At 40.1% G+C, this 13,181-nt stretch overlaps 1 protein-coding gene across 7 annotated transcripts in view; it reads left to right on the top strand.

Annotated features, from left to right (window-relative positions):
* The window catches only part of LOC126416771 (E3 ubiquitin-protein ligase HECTD1), a 327,326-nt gene that overhangs the window by 254,455 nt on the left and 59,690 nt on the right, over positions 1–13,181 (top strand). For 6 of the 7 annotated variants that reach the window (XM_050084626.1, XM_050084625.1, XM_050084627.1 and 3 more), the window contains one exon: positions 5,274–5,555. The exons of the other annotated variant lie outside the window; for it this stretch is intronic. In XM_050084626.1, the coding sequence (XP_049940583.1) occupies positions 5,274–5,555 (282 nt within the window). The remainder of the gene's footprint in view (positions 1–5,273; positions 5,556–13,181) is intronic. 7 annotated transcript variants of the gene reach the window in all.

Below are 13,181 nucleotides of genomic sequence, written 5' to 3'. Positions count from 1 at the left end.
ACGTTATCACATGTACAATAGCTTACTTATTCACCTTTGCTCATCGTAACAAAACTACCGATTTGGGAGCGCAGCGTGGTTAACAGCTGTCTTCTGTAAGACGGCTGGCCACCAGGAGAGACATATGTTGTTCAAAAAACTCATTGGTAGATAAAAAAAAATACATCGAGGAGGTGAAATGTCACCTAATGGTTATTCAGTACAGTTGCTGTGAGTACGTCAGGCAATTTAGTGTGTGCTCTAACAATACTGTAATGTCAGCCCCCAAACCTTGTGCCAGTTAGATGTAGCAAGTTCACCAGAGCCACATTTGCAAAAACCAAAACGACATCAGAACTAACTGATATGTTATCGCTTTCCAGCCTAAGTGATTTAATTTTGTTGATGAAATCTGTAGAATTTTTTATATGATGTGAACACTTGACTGTGTGGTCTGTTTTTTAATGACCTCCTTTGGTAGAGAACTATAAAGTTTCATTGTTATTCTCATCACACGGTCAGTAGGATCCTTATCAATATTATGGCACACTGAGTCACACAATTAAACACTGATCTTGTTAATATTGTCATCCCGTCCTATGACCATGGTTGTGTTACCTTTACCCAATTTGACCACTATTTTATCCATGTTTGCCTGTAAGTTGCAGAGGGCAGCCCCTCCACAGGTGAAACGTTTCTCTTCAGTCATACATACTTATTATCTAACAATGACAATTTTCTATTCTGGATTTTTCATTATCTAACATTGAGTTTTTCACACACTCTGATGGTGTTGCCTTGAAGGGTTCTCTCTCTCCCCTGGTAGCTAATCTTTTTATGGAAGATTAGACGAGCAGACACTCGACTCAGCTGTTTTAAAACCAACAGAATGTGGCTATACTTTGATAATACTTCTATAGTTTGGCCTCGCGGTTTGGACAGTCTGGAGTTTGTGCGGCATCTAAACTTTGTAAATGAAAACATAAAGTTTACTGTGCAGCTGGAGGAAGTAGGTTGTCTGCCATTTTTAGTCATCTTCTTATGACTTAAAAGCAGTGGCACATTTGGACATTTGATATTTCAAAAGTCCACTCATACAAACCTGCATTTCCAGGCTACTAGTTGCCACCATCCAGCACAAACTGTGGGCCTTCTAAGACCTTGATCGACTGAGCACTGAACTCATTCTGTCTCGGATGCCAATGACATGGGAATGGAAAGAAAACACCTATGAAGTATGTCCCTAAACAATGGATATTCGTCCCAGCAAGTACAGGTAGTGTTACAGATGCACAAATGGCAGTACAAGGAAGAGGATGAACCTTTCAAAACAACAGCCTATTGTACATTCATTGCAAATGTTTCTGTGAAAATAGGCAGAGTAGTAAGAAGACTTAAGGTTAAAGTAATCTATCTCAGCATTGTTGGGATGTATCAAAGATGACTTAGGGCAGCATGTGGCAGGTGTTTATACAGTTCTGTGCGAGTGCAGCAAATGTTACACGGGGCAAATGATGCACACTGTTCAGTATCACATCTAGGAACTTGAGCAGCATTCTTGTGTGGGAACCTCTGAGCCACCAAGTCCACTATTGCTGAGCACTGTATCTTTATTGGCCATTTGGTGAAATACAGTAAGAAAAATTTTGGTCCATAGGGCATGTCCATAAGCCGAAGTTCCATCATCAGTGAATCAGAGGAAAGAAACCAGTCAGAGCCCATGTCTGTAAGGACTGTTGCTTCCAGTTAGATTATGGATGGGATCCTGTCATAGAAAAACTTCTTTATCTGCGATTTTACTATTGTAAGACGATCAATCTGATATCAGTGTGGCAAGCTTTTGCCACAAAAGGCGTGCAATGTACTGACATTCAGCTAATGAACATGCACTCCAGCAGCGGGGTTTTAAGTAGGGGAGACTCAGCATATTTTCACCGGAAGATACAGCAGAAGACTGTGCTGAAAAATCGTGGCAACACGTTACCAACAGTTCGCCAAAAATTTTGTGGAAGAAATGTGAAGAAGATAGTCATGTTGTATACCTCTGAACTGATGTGATGTATAGTCTCGTCAGACCAATAATTCCCTTGCCATATTTCTGATTTTTGTTTTATGATTAGATTTGGTTACTTTCTGGCATTGTTTTCAAACTCTAGAATTAATCTTGCTTATATACAGGATTTAATTGTTGCTGTTTGCCTTGATTGTTGTAAGATAGAATGTAATTGGATCCTTTCAGCCTGTTCTAGCAGTAAGTGAAAGATTTTTTAAATTTTTTAGGACTGTTTTCATCCGTGAACCATTGAAACCAAAAGCAAAAGACTTTAGTTTTGTGGGCCATGAAGTTTTTCTTACTTCCCAGTAAACTGCCGCCGACACATACCTTCCCCCCACCCCCACCCCTCCGTTCGCTTCTTTAAAAGAATGGAACTCCCACATATAAAACAGCTTCAGGCGTGTGATTATTTACAAATGAGTTAATGTGCCAAATATGTGATGTTTGCTGGGTAAAATGTGTATGACTGAAGATGTAAAACCCAAACTATATTGGTTTTATTAATTTTAGATTATTGACGCATGTTGTTTTTGTTGTGGTCTTCAGTCCTGAGACTGGTTTGATGCCGGCCAGTGTGGCCGAGCGGTTCTAGGCACTTCAGTCTGGAACCGCGAGACTGCTATGGTCGCAGGTTCGAATCCTACCTCGGGCATGGATGTGTGTGATGTCCTTAGGTTAGTTAGGTTTAAGTAGTTCTAAGTTCTAGGGGACTGATAACCTCAGATGTTGAGTCCCATAGTGCTCAGAGCCATTTGAATCTTTGAACTGGTTTGATGCAGCTCTCCACGCTACTCTATCCTGTGCAAGCTTCTTCATCTCCCAGTACCAGATCAGTTTGACGGAGGAGATAGAGAAGATCCAAAGAAGAGCGGCGCGTTTCGTCACAGGGTTATTTGGTAACCGTGATAGCGTTACGGAGATGTTTAATAAACTCAAGTGGCAGACTCTGCAAGAGAGGCGCTCTGCATCGCGGTGTAGCTTGCTCGCCAGGTTTCGAGAGGGTGCGTTTCTGGATGAGGTATCGAATATATTGCTTCCCCCTACTTATACCTCCCGAGGAGATCACGAATGTAAAATTAGAGAGATTCGAGCGCGCACGGAGGCTTTCAGACAGTCGTTCTTCCCGCGAACCATACGCAGCTGGAACAGGAAAGGGAGGTAATGACAGTGGCACGTAAAGTGCCCTCCGCCACACACCGTTGGGTGGCTTGCGGAGTATAAATGTAGATGTAGTCATGCACACACAATGCAAAACACTGGGGTGTCACACATATATTCAACTGTGCGATCCCGCAGTAAGGCACCTCAAACTGTGCTTCATGCTTTTGCAATAGAAGAAGTCATGCACAGAGGTAAAATGGTGACATGTTGTTTGCAATCAAAACTGAAATTGTCTTGCGTATTGATATGTTTAATAAAGGTCCTAACTGCAGCTGGTGCACACACTTATCACAGTGAAGGGAAACACTCGAAAATATAGTAAAATACAACAAAGTAATGCAGCAGGCAACAAGGGCCACTTATAGGACTGTGCTGTTAGCCGGCTGACGTTAGTTGCAATCGAAAACAAATGACTACTGGCCAAAGCCTTCTGACTTCTGTCGATTCAGAATGTGGGAGCTGATATACCAACTTTAAGTTTACACACTGTAAATTTGGCAAGGAAGATAGTCCAGAAGTTTATTCAGTTATGCCATTTTTATCTGAAAACACTTACTATTGATTACATCTCGTTGAATTACCAAATTTCGGAGATATCAATTGCCAAATTTTGCCCCCCCCCCTCAATCCCTTTTAAAGAAAGAAAGCAGGGGGGGGGGGGGGGGGGAGAGGTGGGTTTAATCTTGTTTGGCAGATCAGTTGAGATGAAACAACTTCTAAGTGATTGTCCACGAAACCAGGAAGGTACACTTGCAGCCCTTTGAAGATGACTGATGTCGTATTGAGTGTGCCCACAACATTCTCATTATGGAAGTGTAGAAGTAGTGTCAGTACTTGATCACCTAGAACATTGGAATGGACCCAAGTCCCAAAATATCACAGAACCATATGCAGCCTGAACTACACCCTCCATATACAGCAGGTTAAACACCTTATTAAGGTTAAAAATTATGAAACCTCATTAAGCCTTCGGCACACTCCATGCCTCGAATTATTTGAAAAGGTACAGAATGGCTACTCGTTGGACCACACTACAAAGCTCCAGTCAACTATTGTCCTGTTTCTGCATTGTTTGGCTTATTGAAGACATGCACCTTTATGTGCCACTGTGAACAAAAGTCATTTGGAAGTTGCCTGACTCCAAATTCCATTACATGCAATTCCCTTCACAGTGTTCACTCAGAACCTCGTTGATATGGACCTGCCTCCACTGACAACAGCAACTTCTGTCAGGTTTTGAAACCCACTGTCGTTGATGAGGTGAGACGTTGGTCTCTGGTCCATCTTGGTTAAGATTAATTATGGCCACTGTTTCTACACCATGTTATGTGGCTGTGATTGATACAGCGTATCTTGCAGGCACACTGGACAGTCTGTATCTATACAGCAACATATCTGCCAACTTCAGCCAAGGTGTGGTCACAGGCATGTTTAAACACAATTCCTTTCTACCATTTTGTCAAATGTCGATGTTGAACCATTCTAATGCACTGCTTCCATACGACTGACTGGCATATACACATCATTCCACTGCCATGAACAATCTCCATAAATGAGGGTCACATGACTGCCTGCTACGTGCTCTACCCCATCTAAAATACTCCAAAGGGTCCGTTATGCCCTTTTAAGGGGGTGACTACTATTATGTCTAGTGAGCATGAAACTGTAGTTAATCATGGCGCATGCAGCAAATAATTATCAATATGAAGGAACAAAAAGTTAATACATCAAACCCAAAATACACAGATTGTGTTGGTACAAGAAAGCACTAAAAGATTGCAAATAGAAAGTTTTATGTGGGTAAAAGTGCATGATGTCTTGTGTTTTAGCAATGAATTAAGATAACGTTTTCCCAAACGTGTGACAGCATTTGTAAAAGTTGATGAAAAAATTAGCAGAAACAATAATACTCGAGAAAACCTAATATAACTGATGAGTACTAAAGAGGAAAGAACAGGAAAATCTTGTAGATGTGATAATTCTATTATTTTTACATTTTTTATGTATATATTTTTTTAAACACACATTCTAAAATAGAACAGAACAGCATGGTGAAGTAGAAATAACAACCCTACAGGTTCAGCTGCTGGAGGCAAGAAGGAATGTGCTCCAATGTCAGTATCAGTGCCTAACCTAAGTGCAAGTGGTGGCTCCTGCTGTCCACCGGAGCGGGAAAGCCCTGCTGCCGCTGGTCTGCTAGAAACGTTTGCCGCTGTAGCTCGCCGTCGAGCCCGGCAGCCTGTTCCAGCGTCATCTGGCGGTGGGCCGCCAACCTCTGGAAATGCAGCAACTCTCTTCCCACGAGGGCCCGGTTCTGTTTCTGGCCTTGTTCGTCTAGCACTCTCTTCTAATTTTCCAGGTGAGTGGACAGAAATATTTTGGAAGTCATCTGAGAACAAGTCATGTGGAATTTTATTCGAATACAGTAGTTGTGTGGCAACAACTGCAGTACCTGCAGGGGCCTTTCATGTAATTCTCTTGTATTTAAGTTGCAAGCAAGGGCATGTTGTGTAACAGTGTAGGAGGACAAATAGTGTTAAGTAGTGTTTGTAAATCCTGCTTTTGGGGGGGGGGTGGGGGGGGGGGGGGGGGGGCGGGGGCGGAGTTATTGACATGGGGGATCATAAATCTTAAAATGAAAATGCTGAAAAAAATAAGGCTATAAAAGTTTCTCAGTCCCCCCGTTGATATTTGTTCGATGCCATTTTTGATGAGCTCTCAAGATTTTTTTTCTGCCTGTTGACTCTTTTAGGGATGTTGAGTTGAAGTGATCTTTTGGTACTTGGTTTGGTGTATAAATATCTGAATTGTAAAAGAAATGTAAAATTTTTAGGGTAAAATTTATTTATTTTGTTAACGTAGGAACTTCAGGTAATGGTCTACTCCTGATCCTTCTCCTCCAGTCTGCAGCTCCTGGTCTCGCGGTTGCGTTCTCACTTCTCGAGCGCAGGGTCCGGGGTTCAATTCCCAGCAGGGTCAGGGATTTTCACCTGCTTCAAGATGACCGGGTGTTTGTGTTGTCCTCATCATTTCATCATTATTCATAAAAGTGATGAGATTGGACTGAGCAAAGGTTGGGAATTTGTACAATCGCGGATAACCGCGCAGTTGAGTGCTCCACAAACCTGTCGTCATCATCCTTCTCCTCCCCCCTCCTGTCGCCCCCCCCCCCCCCTCTCTCTCTCTCTCTCTCTCTCTCTCTCTCTCTCTCTCACACACACACACTTGTGTAACGTGAAACTAAATAACTTGTGGCCTTGTTCAAGAATTCTTTCTGCATTTGCCCATCGTAATTTAGAGACATTGTCTCTAAAGTTTTTGTGCTTTGGGGATGTATTAAGGTGAGATGATCATGGTCATCTACTGCCATTTGTTCTTTCAAAGCATTTCACTGTTCCTCCCATTTTAATTTACAGATCTCCAGCTTACAGATATTCAGTTTCCAGTGTCTCATCTCTTTGAATTGATTGAATCATACACATAGTTAAAGTACTGTCTCTTCAAGCCATTTCGTCTGTCTTAGCATCCTACCCTTTTGGAAATTGCTGCTCCTGTAGCTGCAGTGGAGTATATCTCATATAGTAACATCCTTATTAGTTGCAAAAATTGTCAGTCTACAGAATGACAGATTGCATACACCTAATTTTGTTGCAAGAAATATTCTTTTGAGCTGCTCCTGTGATCGCTACCTTTCTAAAGCTATTTCTTGCCTATTATTAAGTATGCATGTCAGTCAGAAATTTTAGATTCTCCAAATTGAGGTAATGGTAGAAAGCTTAAAACTATGCACACTTAGACTAATGTGCAAGTATAACTTAATACAGTTTAAAGATTGCTCAGAATTGCTCCTCTCTCTCTCTCTCTCTCTCTCTCTCTCTCTCTCTGTTTTTTTAAACAAAAAAAAATAGTGTGTGCAGTGATTACTACATGTTGAGTGTCCTTGCATGTTGGTCTCCCTTATCGCCATTGTGATGCTCATATCGACTTCTTCTTAAACGTATGACTAAATCATTATAGCAAAAGCTTGAATATTTCCTGTTGTTGCAGTTTCAAGGCGTATCTTATGTATCCTAGCAGTAAGGACACCTATTGAATTGCTCTTTGTTACTGCTGGCATGTTATTAACAAATCATTGCAGCCTATTAAATCTAGGGCACAGGAGTGATCAACTGCTAATCAACAGTAATTATTAAAGTGTCCTCTCTTTCACGCAAATGAAAAAGTGACAAGTTGCAGCCATACATATATAATATTGTTAGGCTGTTTTATTTATGAAGACAGTCTTCCCCTGAATTTGAGGAACAGCATTAATGCAATGTGGAAATGAGTCATATCTTTTTCTGTGGTTGTACTGAAATATTGTATTATTTCCCACATCATGCATGAAGTTAACTGTATGACATGAGTGTTCCTGGAAACACTGCATGTGTGTTAGAGGGAGCAAGGGGGATGGGGTCGTTTGATTTGTGCTGTGCATCGAGGCAAGATGAGATGTGAGTGAACACTGGTCATGCTCGGTTATTCACAAGTCCGGAGTCCGGACAACAGACACAGAATAAGTGCCTGACCGAGCAGAGTTGTGTGGAGCCAGATATTAACGGCTCAGTCCCTCCTTCAGCAGGTGAGTCGCAACTGGTTGGAAATTCAGCATTGCAGGACTCTAGACTGCATCATAATGTGTTTTTTTATTTAACCAATTTTGGCCAACAAATGGCTGAAGTCATCAACTGTATGAGAAATATTTGGTGGTGGTGGGTGTTTTTTTTTTAAAAAGTTCATGCACAGGGCAAACACATTGTGGGCATAGAATAACTTGCCCTTTATTTCCCGAATGCCCCTGTATAAATGGTGTGCAGCTTTGAAGCTTTACTCACATTTTGAGATTCGGTTGCTTCTCGATGTTTATGATGGAACTTGAATACAACACTTCCATAAAAGGTACTGTTAAATAGTGGAACCTTTTTCCTCCTAAGAAAACAGTGTCTCTGTCTGATAACACATATATATTTATAATCCACTTGTACAACAAAAGAGTAATTTTACGCAAATACTACATTGAAGACAATTGTGTGGTTCCTGAAGAGGGGCAGCACCCTTTTCAGTAGTTGCAGGGGTCACAGTCTGGATGATCGACTGAGCTGGCCTTGCTGTTCTGGTACTGCGAATGGTTGAAATCAAGGGGAAACTACAGACGTAATTTTTCCCCGAGGGCAAGCAGTTTTACTGTATGGTTAAATGATGATGGCGTCCTCTTGGGTAAAATATTCCGGAGGTAAAATAGTCACCCCTTCGGATCTCTGGGCAGGGACTACTCAGGAGGACGTCGTTATCAGGAGAAGCAAAACTGGCGTTCTACGGATCGGAGCGTGGACTGTCAGGTAGGTTAGAAAATTTAAAAAGAAAAATGGATAGGTTACAGTTACATACAGTGGGAATTAGTGAAGTTTGGTGGCAGGAGGAACAAGACTTCTGCTCAGCTGCATACAGGGTTATAAATACAAAATCAAATAGGGGAAATGCAGGAGTAGATTTAATAATGAATAAAAAAAAATAGGAGCACGGGTAAGCTTCTACGAACAGCATAGTGAACACATTATTGCAGCCAAGATGGACACTAAGCCCACGTCTACCACAGTAGTAAAAGTTTATATGCCAACTAGCTCCGCAGACGACGAAGATATTGAAGAAATGTATGATGAGATAAAAGAAATTATTCAGATAGTGAAGGAAGACAAGCATTTAATAGTCGTGGGGGACTGTAATTTGATAGTAGGAAAAGGAAGAGAAGGAAAAGTAGCAGGTGAATATGGAGTGGGGGTAAGGAATGAAAGAGGAAGCTGCCTGGTAGAATTTTGCACAGAGCCTAACTTAATCATAGCTAACACTTGGTTCAAGAATAATGAAAGAAGGTTGTATACATGAAACCTGGAGACACTGGAGGGTTTCAGATAGATTATAAAATGGTAAGACAGAGATTTAGGAACAAGGTTTTAAACAGTAGGACATTTCCAGGGCCAGATGTGAACTCTGACTACAATCTATTGGTTATGAACTGTAGATTAAAAATTAAGAAACTGCAAAAAGGTGGGAATTAAAGGAGATGGAACCTGGGTAAACTGAAAGAACCAGAGGTCATAGAGAGTTTCAGAGAGAGCATTAGGGAACAATTGACAAGAACAGGGGTAAGAAATACAGCAGAAGAAGAATGGCTAGCTTTGAGAGATGAAATAGTGAAGGCAGCAGAGGATCACGTAGGTAAAAAGACAAGGACTAGTAGAAATCCTTGGGTAACCAAAGAGATATTGAATTAAATTGATGAAAGGAGAAAATAAAAAATTGTTAATGAAGCAGGTCAAAATGAATACAAACCTCTCAAAAATGAGATCAACAGGAAGTGCAAAATGGCTAAGCTGAGATGGCTAGGGAACAAATGTAAGGATGTAAAGCCATCTATCACTAAGGGTAAGATAGATGCCGTCTACAGGAAAATAAGAGAGATTTGGAGAAAAAAGAACCACCTGCATGAATATGAAGGGGCTCAGATGGAAAACCAGTTCAAAGCAAAGAATTAAAAGCAGAAATGTGGAAGGAGTATGTAGAGGGTCTATACGGGGTCTATACAAGGGTGACGTACTTGAGGGAAATATTATGGAAATGGAAGGGGACATAGATGAAGATAAAATACGAGATATGATTCTGCGCAAAGAATTTGACAGAGCACTGAAAGACCTAAGTCGAAACAAGGCCCCGGGAGCTGACAACATTCCTTTAGAACTACTGATAGCCCTGGGAGAGTCAGCCATGACAAAACTACACCGTCTGGTAAGCAAGATGTATGAGACATGCAGAATACCTCTAGATTTCAAGAAGAATATAATAATTCCAATTCCAAAGAAAGCAGGTGTTGACAGGTGTGAAAATTACCGAACTGTCAGTTTAATAAGCCACGGCTGCAAAATACTAACGTGAATTCTTTACAGACGAATGGAAAAACTGGTGGAAGTAGACCTCGGGGAAGATCAGTTTGGATCCCGTAGAAATGTTGGAACACGCGAGGCTATACTGATCCTACAACTTAATTTAGAAGATAGATTAAGGAAAGGCAAACCTACATTTGCCCTCAGGAGAGCCTGTAACTCCTAGAGGGCGCGTCCCCAGGTGGCGGATAGGGGAACGCCTCCCAGATATGGGTGGTAGGAGGGAAATCAAATACCTCCCGCGGTCCAACAGGCCGGGCAGAGCAAGTTCGTTAGCTGAAGTGAAAGCAACTGCTCTAGGGGTAGGCATCCCCGAAATCAAGACCCTGGTCCTCCAGGTTGGGGGTTGTGCTTAGGGCCAGCGACCCTATCACAGGATCCTGTAGGAGAAAATGGATTGCTACGAATCAGAATGACAAGAATGCTGGGCCACCAAACTTGATGACGAACTTGCAAAATTTAAAGGTTATGAATATGGGAACATGGAATGTATTAAGTCTCTATAGATCAGGATCACTGATAAATGTCATACAGGAACTTGAAAGGTATAAAATGGATTTAGTTGCAGTACAAGAAACCAGATGGACGGGTAATGGAAGTATAAACAAAAATAAGTATACAATAATGTATGGGGGAAATGATACACAAATACATGCACTAGGGACAGGATTTATAATAAACAACAAATTGTTACCTTTTATTAGGAAATTTGAGGCAGTGAATGAAAGGATATCTCACATTACGATTCAATGCAAATATAAGACTTTAAATGTTATAAATTGCCATGCTCCAACAGAGGATAAAGAGGACAATATTAAAGAAGAATTTTACAACAAATTGGAACAGGTATATGATACATTCTCGAAAAATTCAATTAAAATAATTCTAGGAGATTTCAATGCCAAGTTAGGACATGAAAATCATTATAAACCTACAATTGGACCTCATAGTCTACATCAGCAGAGTAATGAAAACGGAACAAAACTTATTAGCTTTGCCACTTCCAAAAACATGTTGATCAAAAGTACATATTTTGCACATAAAGATATACATAAACAAACATGGGCTTCAAGAGATGGCATCACAAAAAATCAAATTGATCATGTATTAATCGAAAAACAACATCATAAATGCATACATGATATCAGAAGTCAAAGGGGAGCAGACTGTGATTCGGATCACTTTCTTGTAAAAGCCAAGTTCAAGATCTCACTCTCAAGACATAAATGGTCTAAATTAAACGGTGTTCCTAGGTTTAATACAATGAAACTGAAAAACCCAAACATTCTCAACCAGTACATTAGAGAATTAGAAACACACAAACCTGAAGTGGAAAGTAAAATTAACAATGATGATACTAATCAAGCCTGGAACGCTCTGAAAGAAAATATCACACGAGCAACTACCTCAGTTTTGGGACATTTTACTACAACTAAGAACCCCTGGTTTGATGCCGAGTGCTCGAACGCTATCGAAGATAGAAAATTAGCAAGGGAAAAATTCCTACAAAAACCAATAACACAAAACAAACTTATTTTTGAAGAGAAACAGAAACTTGCCAGGAAACTCATTAGGCAAAAGAAAAGGGATTTTATGAATTACAAATTAAAAAGAGCTGAGAATGACCGTACCACAGACTCCAGAGGATTTTTCAAGAGCATAAATATGTTTAAAAGTGGGAATATAAAAAATTATGGACAGTTCATAACAGACCCAGATGGCTCCTTGCTAACAGAAAGAAGTGACATTGCTAACAGATGGAAGGAATATTTTAATGAGTTACTAAATGCTCCAACTATAAGCGTCTCTCAGGAAGATGACAATGAATATCTTACTGCTGACCCATCGGACGAAGAGCCCAGCTTAGCAGAAATTAAAGAAAGCATCAAGAAGCTGAAGAGACATAAAGCTCCTGGAAGTGATGGTATAGACACAGATATATGGAAGCTCAGTAAATTTCCTTTTGTAAACTGCTTACACAAAATCATCACCAACATCTGGAAGCAGGAACAGGTCCCACATGATTGGAAAGAAGTAGTTGTGTGCCCTATATACAAGAAGGGGGACCCAACAAATTGTTCAAACTACAGAGGAATTGCGTTACTAAACACAACATATAAAATTCTGACAAATATACTGTTAGCAAGGATAAGCCCTTACGTTGAAGACTCCCTAGATGATGCCCAATGTGGATTTAGACCTAACAGATCGACTATTGACAATATATATGTCCTAAGGATGTTGGGTGAAAAGAAATATGAATTCAATCAAAATGTACATATGCTTTTCATTGATTTTAAAAAAGCTTTTGACAGTATCAACAGGGAATATTTATGGAAGTGCATGAGGCAGATTGGCATCCCTAACAAATTGATAAATTTAATAAAATCTTGCACTTTAAACTCAAAATACAAAATAAAAGTAGCTAGCAAACTTTCTGAAGACTTTGAGGTTAAAACTGGAGTCAAACAAGGGGATTCACTCTCACCAGTTCTTTTTAACATAGTAATCAATAGAATAATCCAAAAAGTAAAGCTACTACAAATTGGAGCACAACTGGAAAGCAAAATTAACATTGTAGCATACGCTGATGACATTGCATTATTATCTGACAGTGAGAATGATTTGAAGCTTCTTACAGCACAATTAATTAAAGCCACAAATGGCACAGGCCTCCAGCTGAATACAGACAAAACAATGTACTTTATCTTATCCCGCTATCCATCAAATAATAATGTACTGCAAATTAATAACACAGCTTTCACAAAGACAAATGAATTTAATTACCTTGGTACAATAGTAACCTCTGACAACTCCATAAAAATTGAAATAGAATCACGAATTCAGAAGGCTAACAAATGCTACTATAGTCTCTTGACAGTTTTCAAAAGCAAGTTAATTTCTAGGAACACCAAACTACAAGTATACAAATCATTGATTATACCAGTACTCACCTATGGATCTGAAACCTGGACTCTCACAAAAAAAGAGGAAAACAGATTAAGAGT

Source organism: Schistocerca serialis, chromosome 8 (genome assembly GCF_023864345.2).
Source record: "Schistocerca serialis cubense isolate TAMUIC-IGC-003099 chromosome 8, iqSchSeri2.2, whole genome shotgun sequence".
NCBI classification, from domain to species: domain Eukaryota; kingdom Metazoa; phylum Arthropoda; class Insecta; order Orthoptera; family Acrididae; genus Schistocerca; species Schistocerca serialis.
Note: the sequence above shows the minus strand (reverse complement) of the source record. Positions and strands in the feature narration are given on the sequence as shown.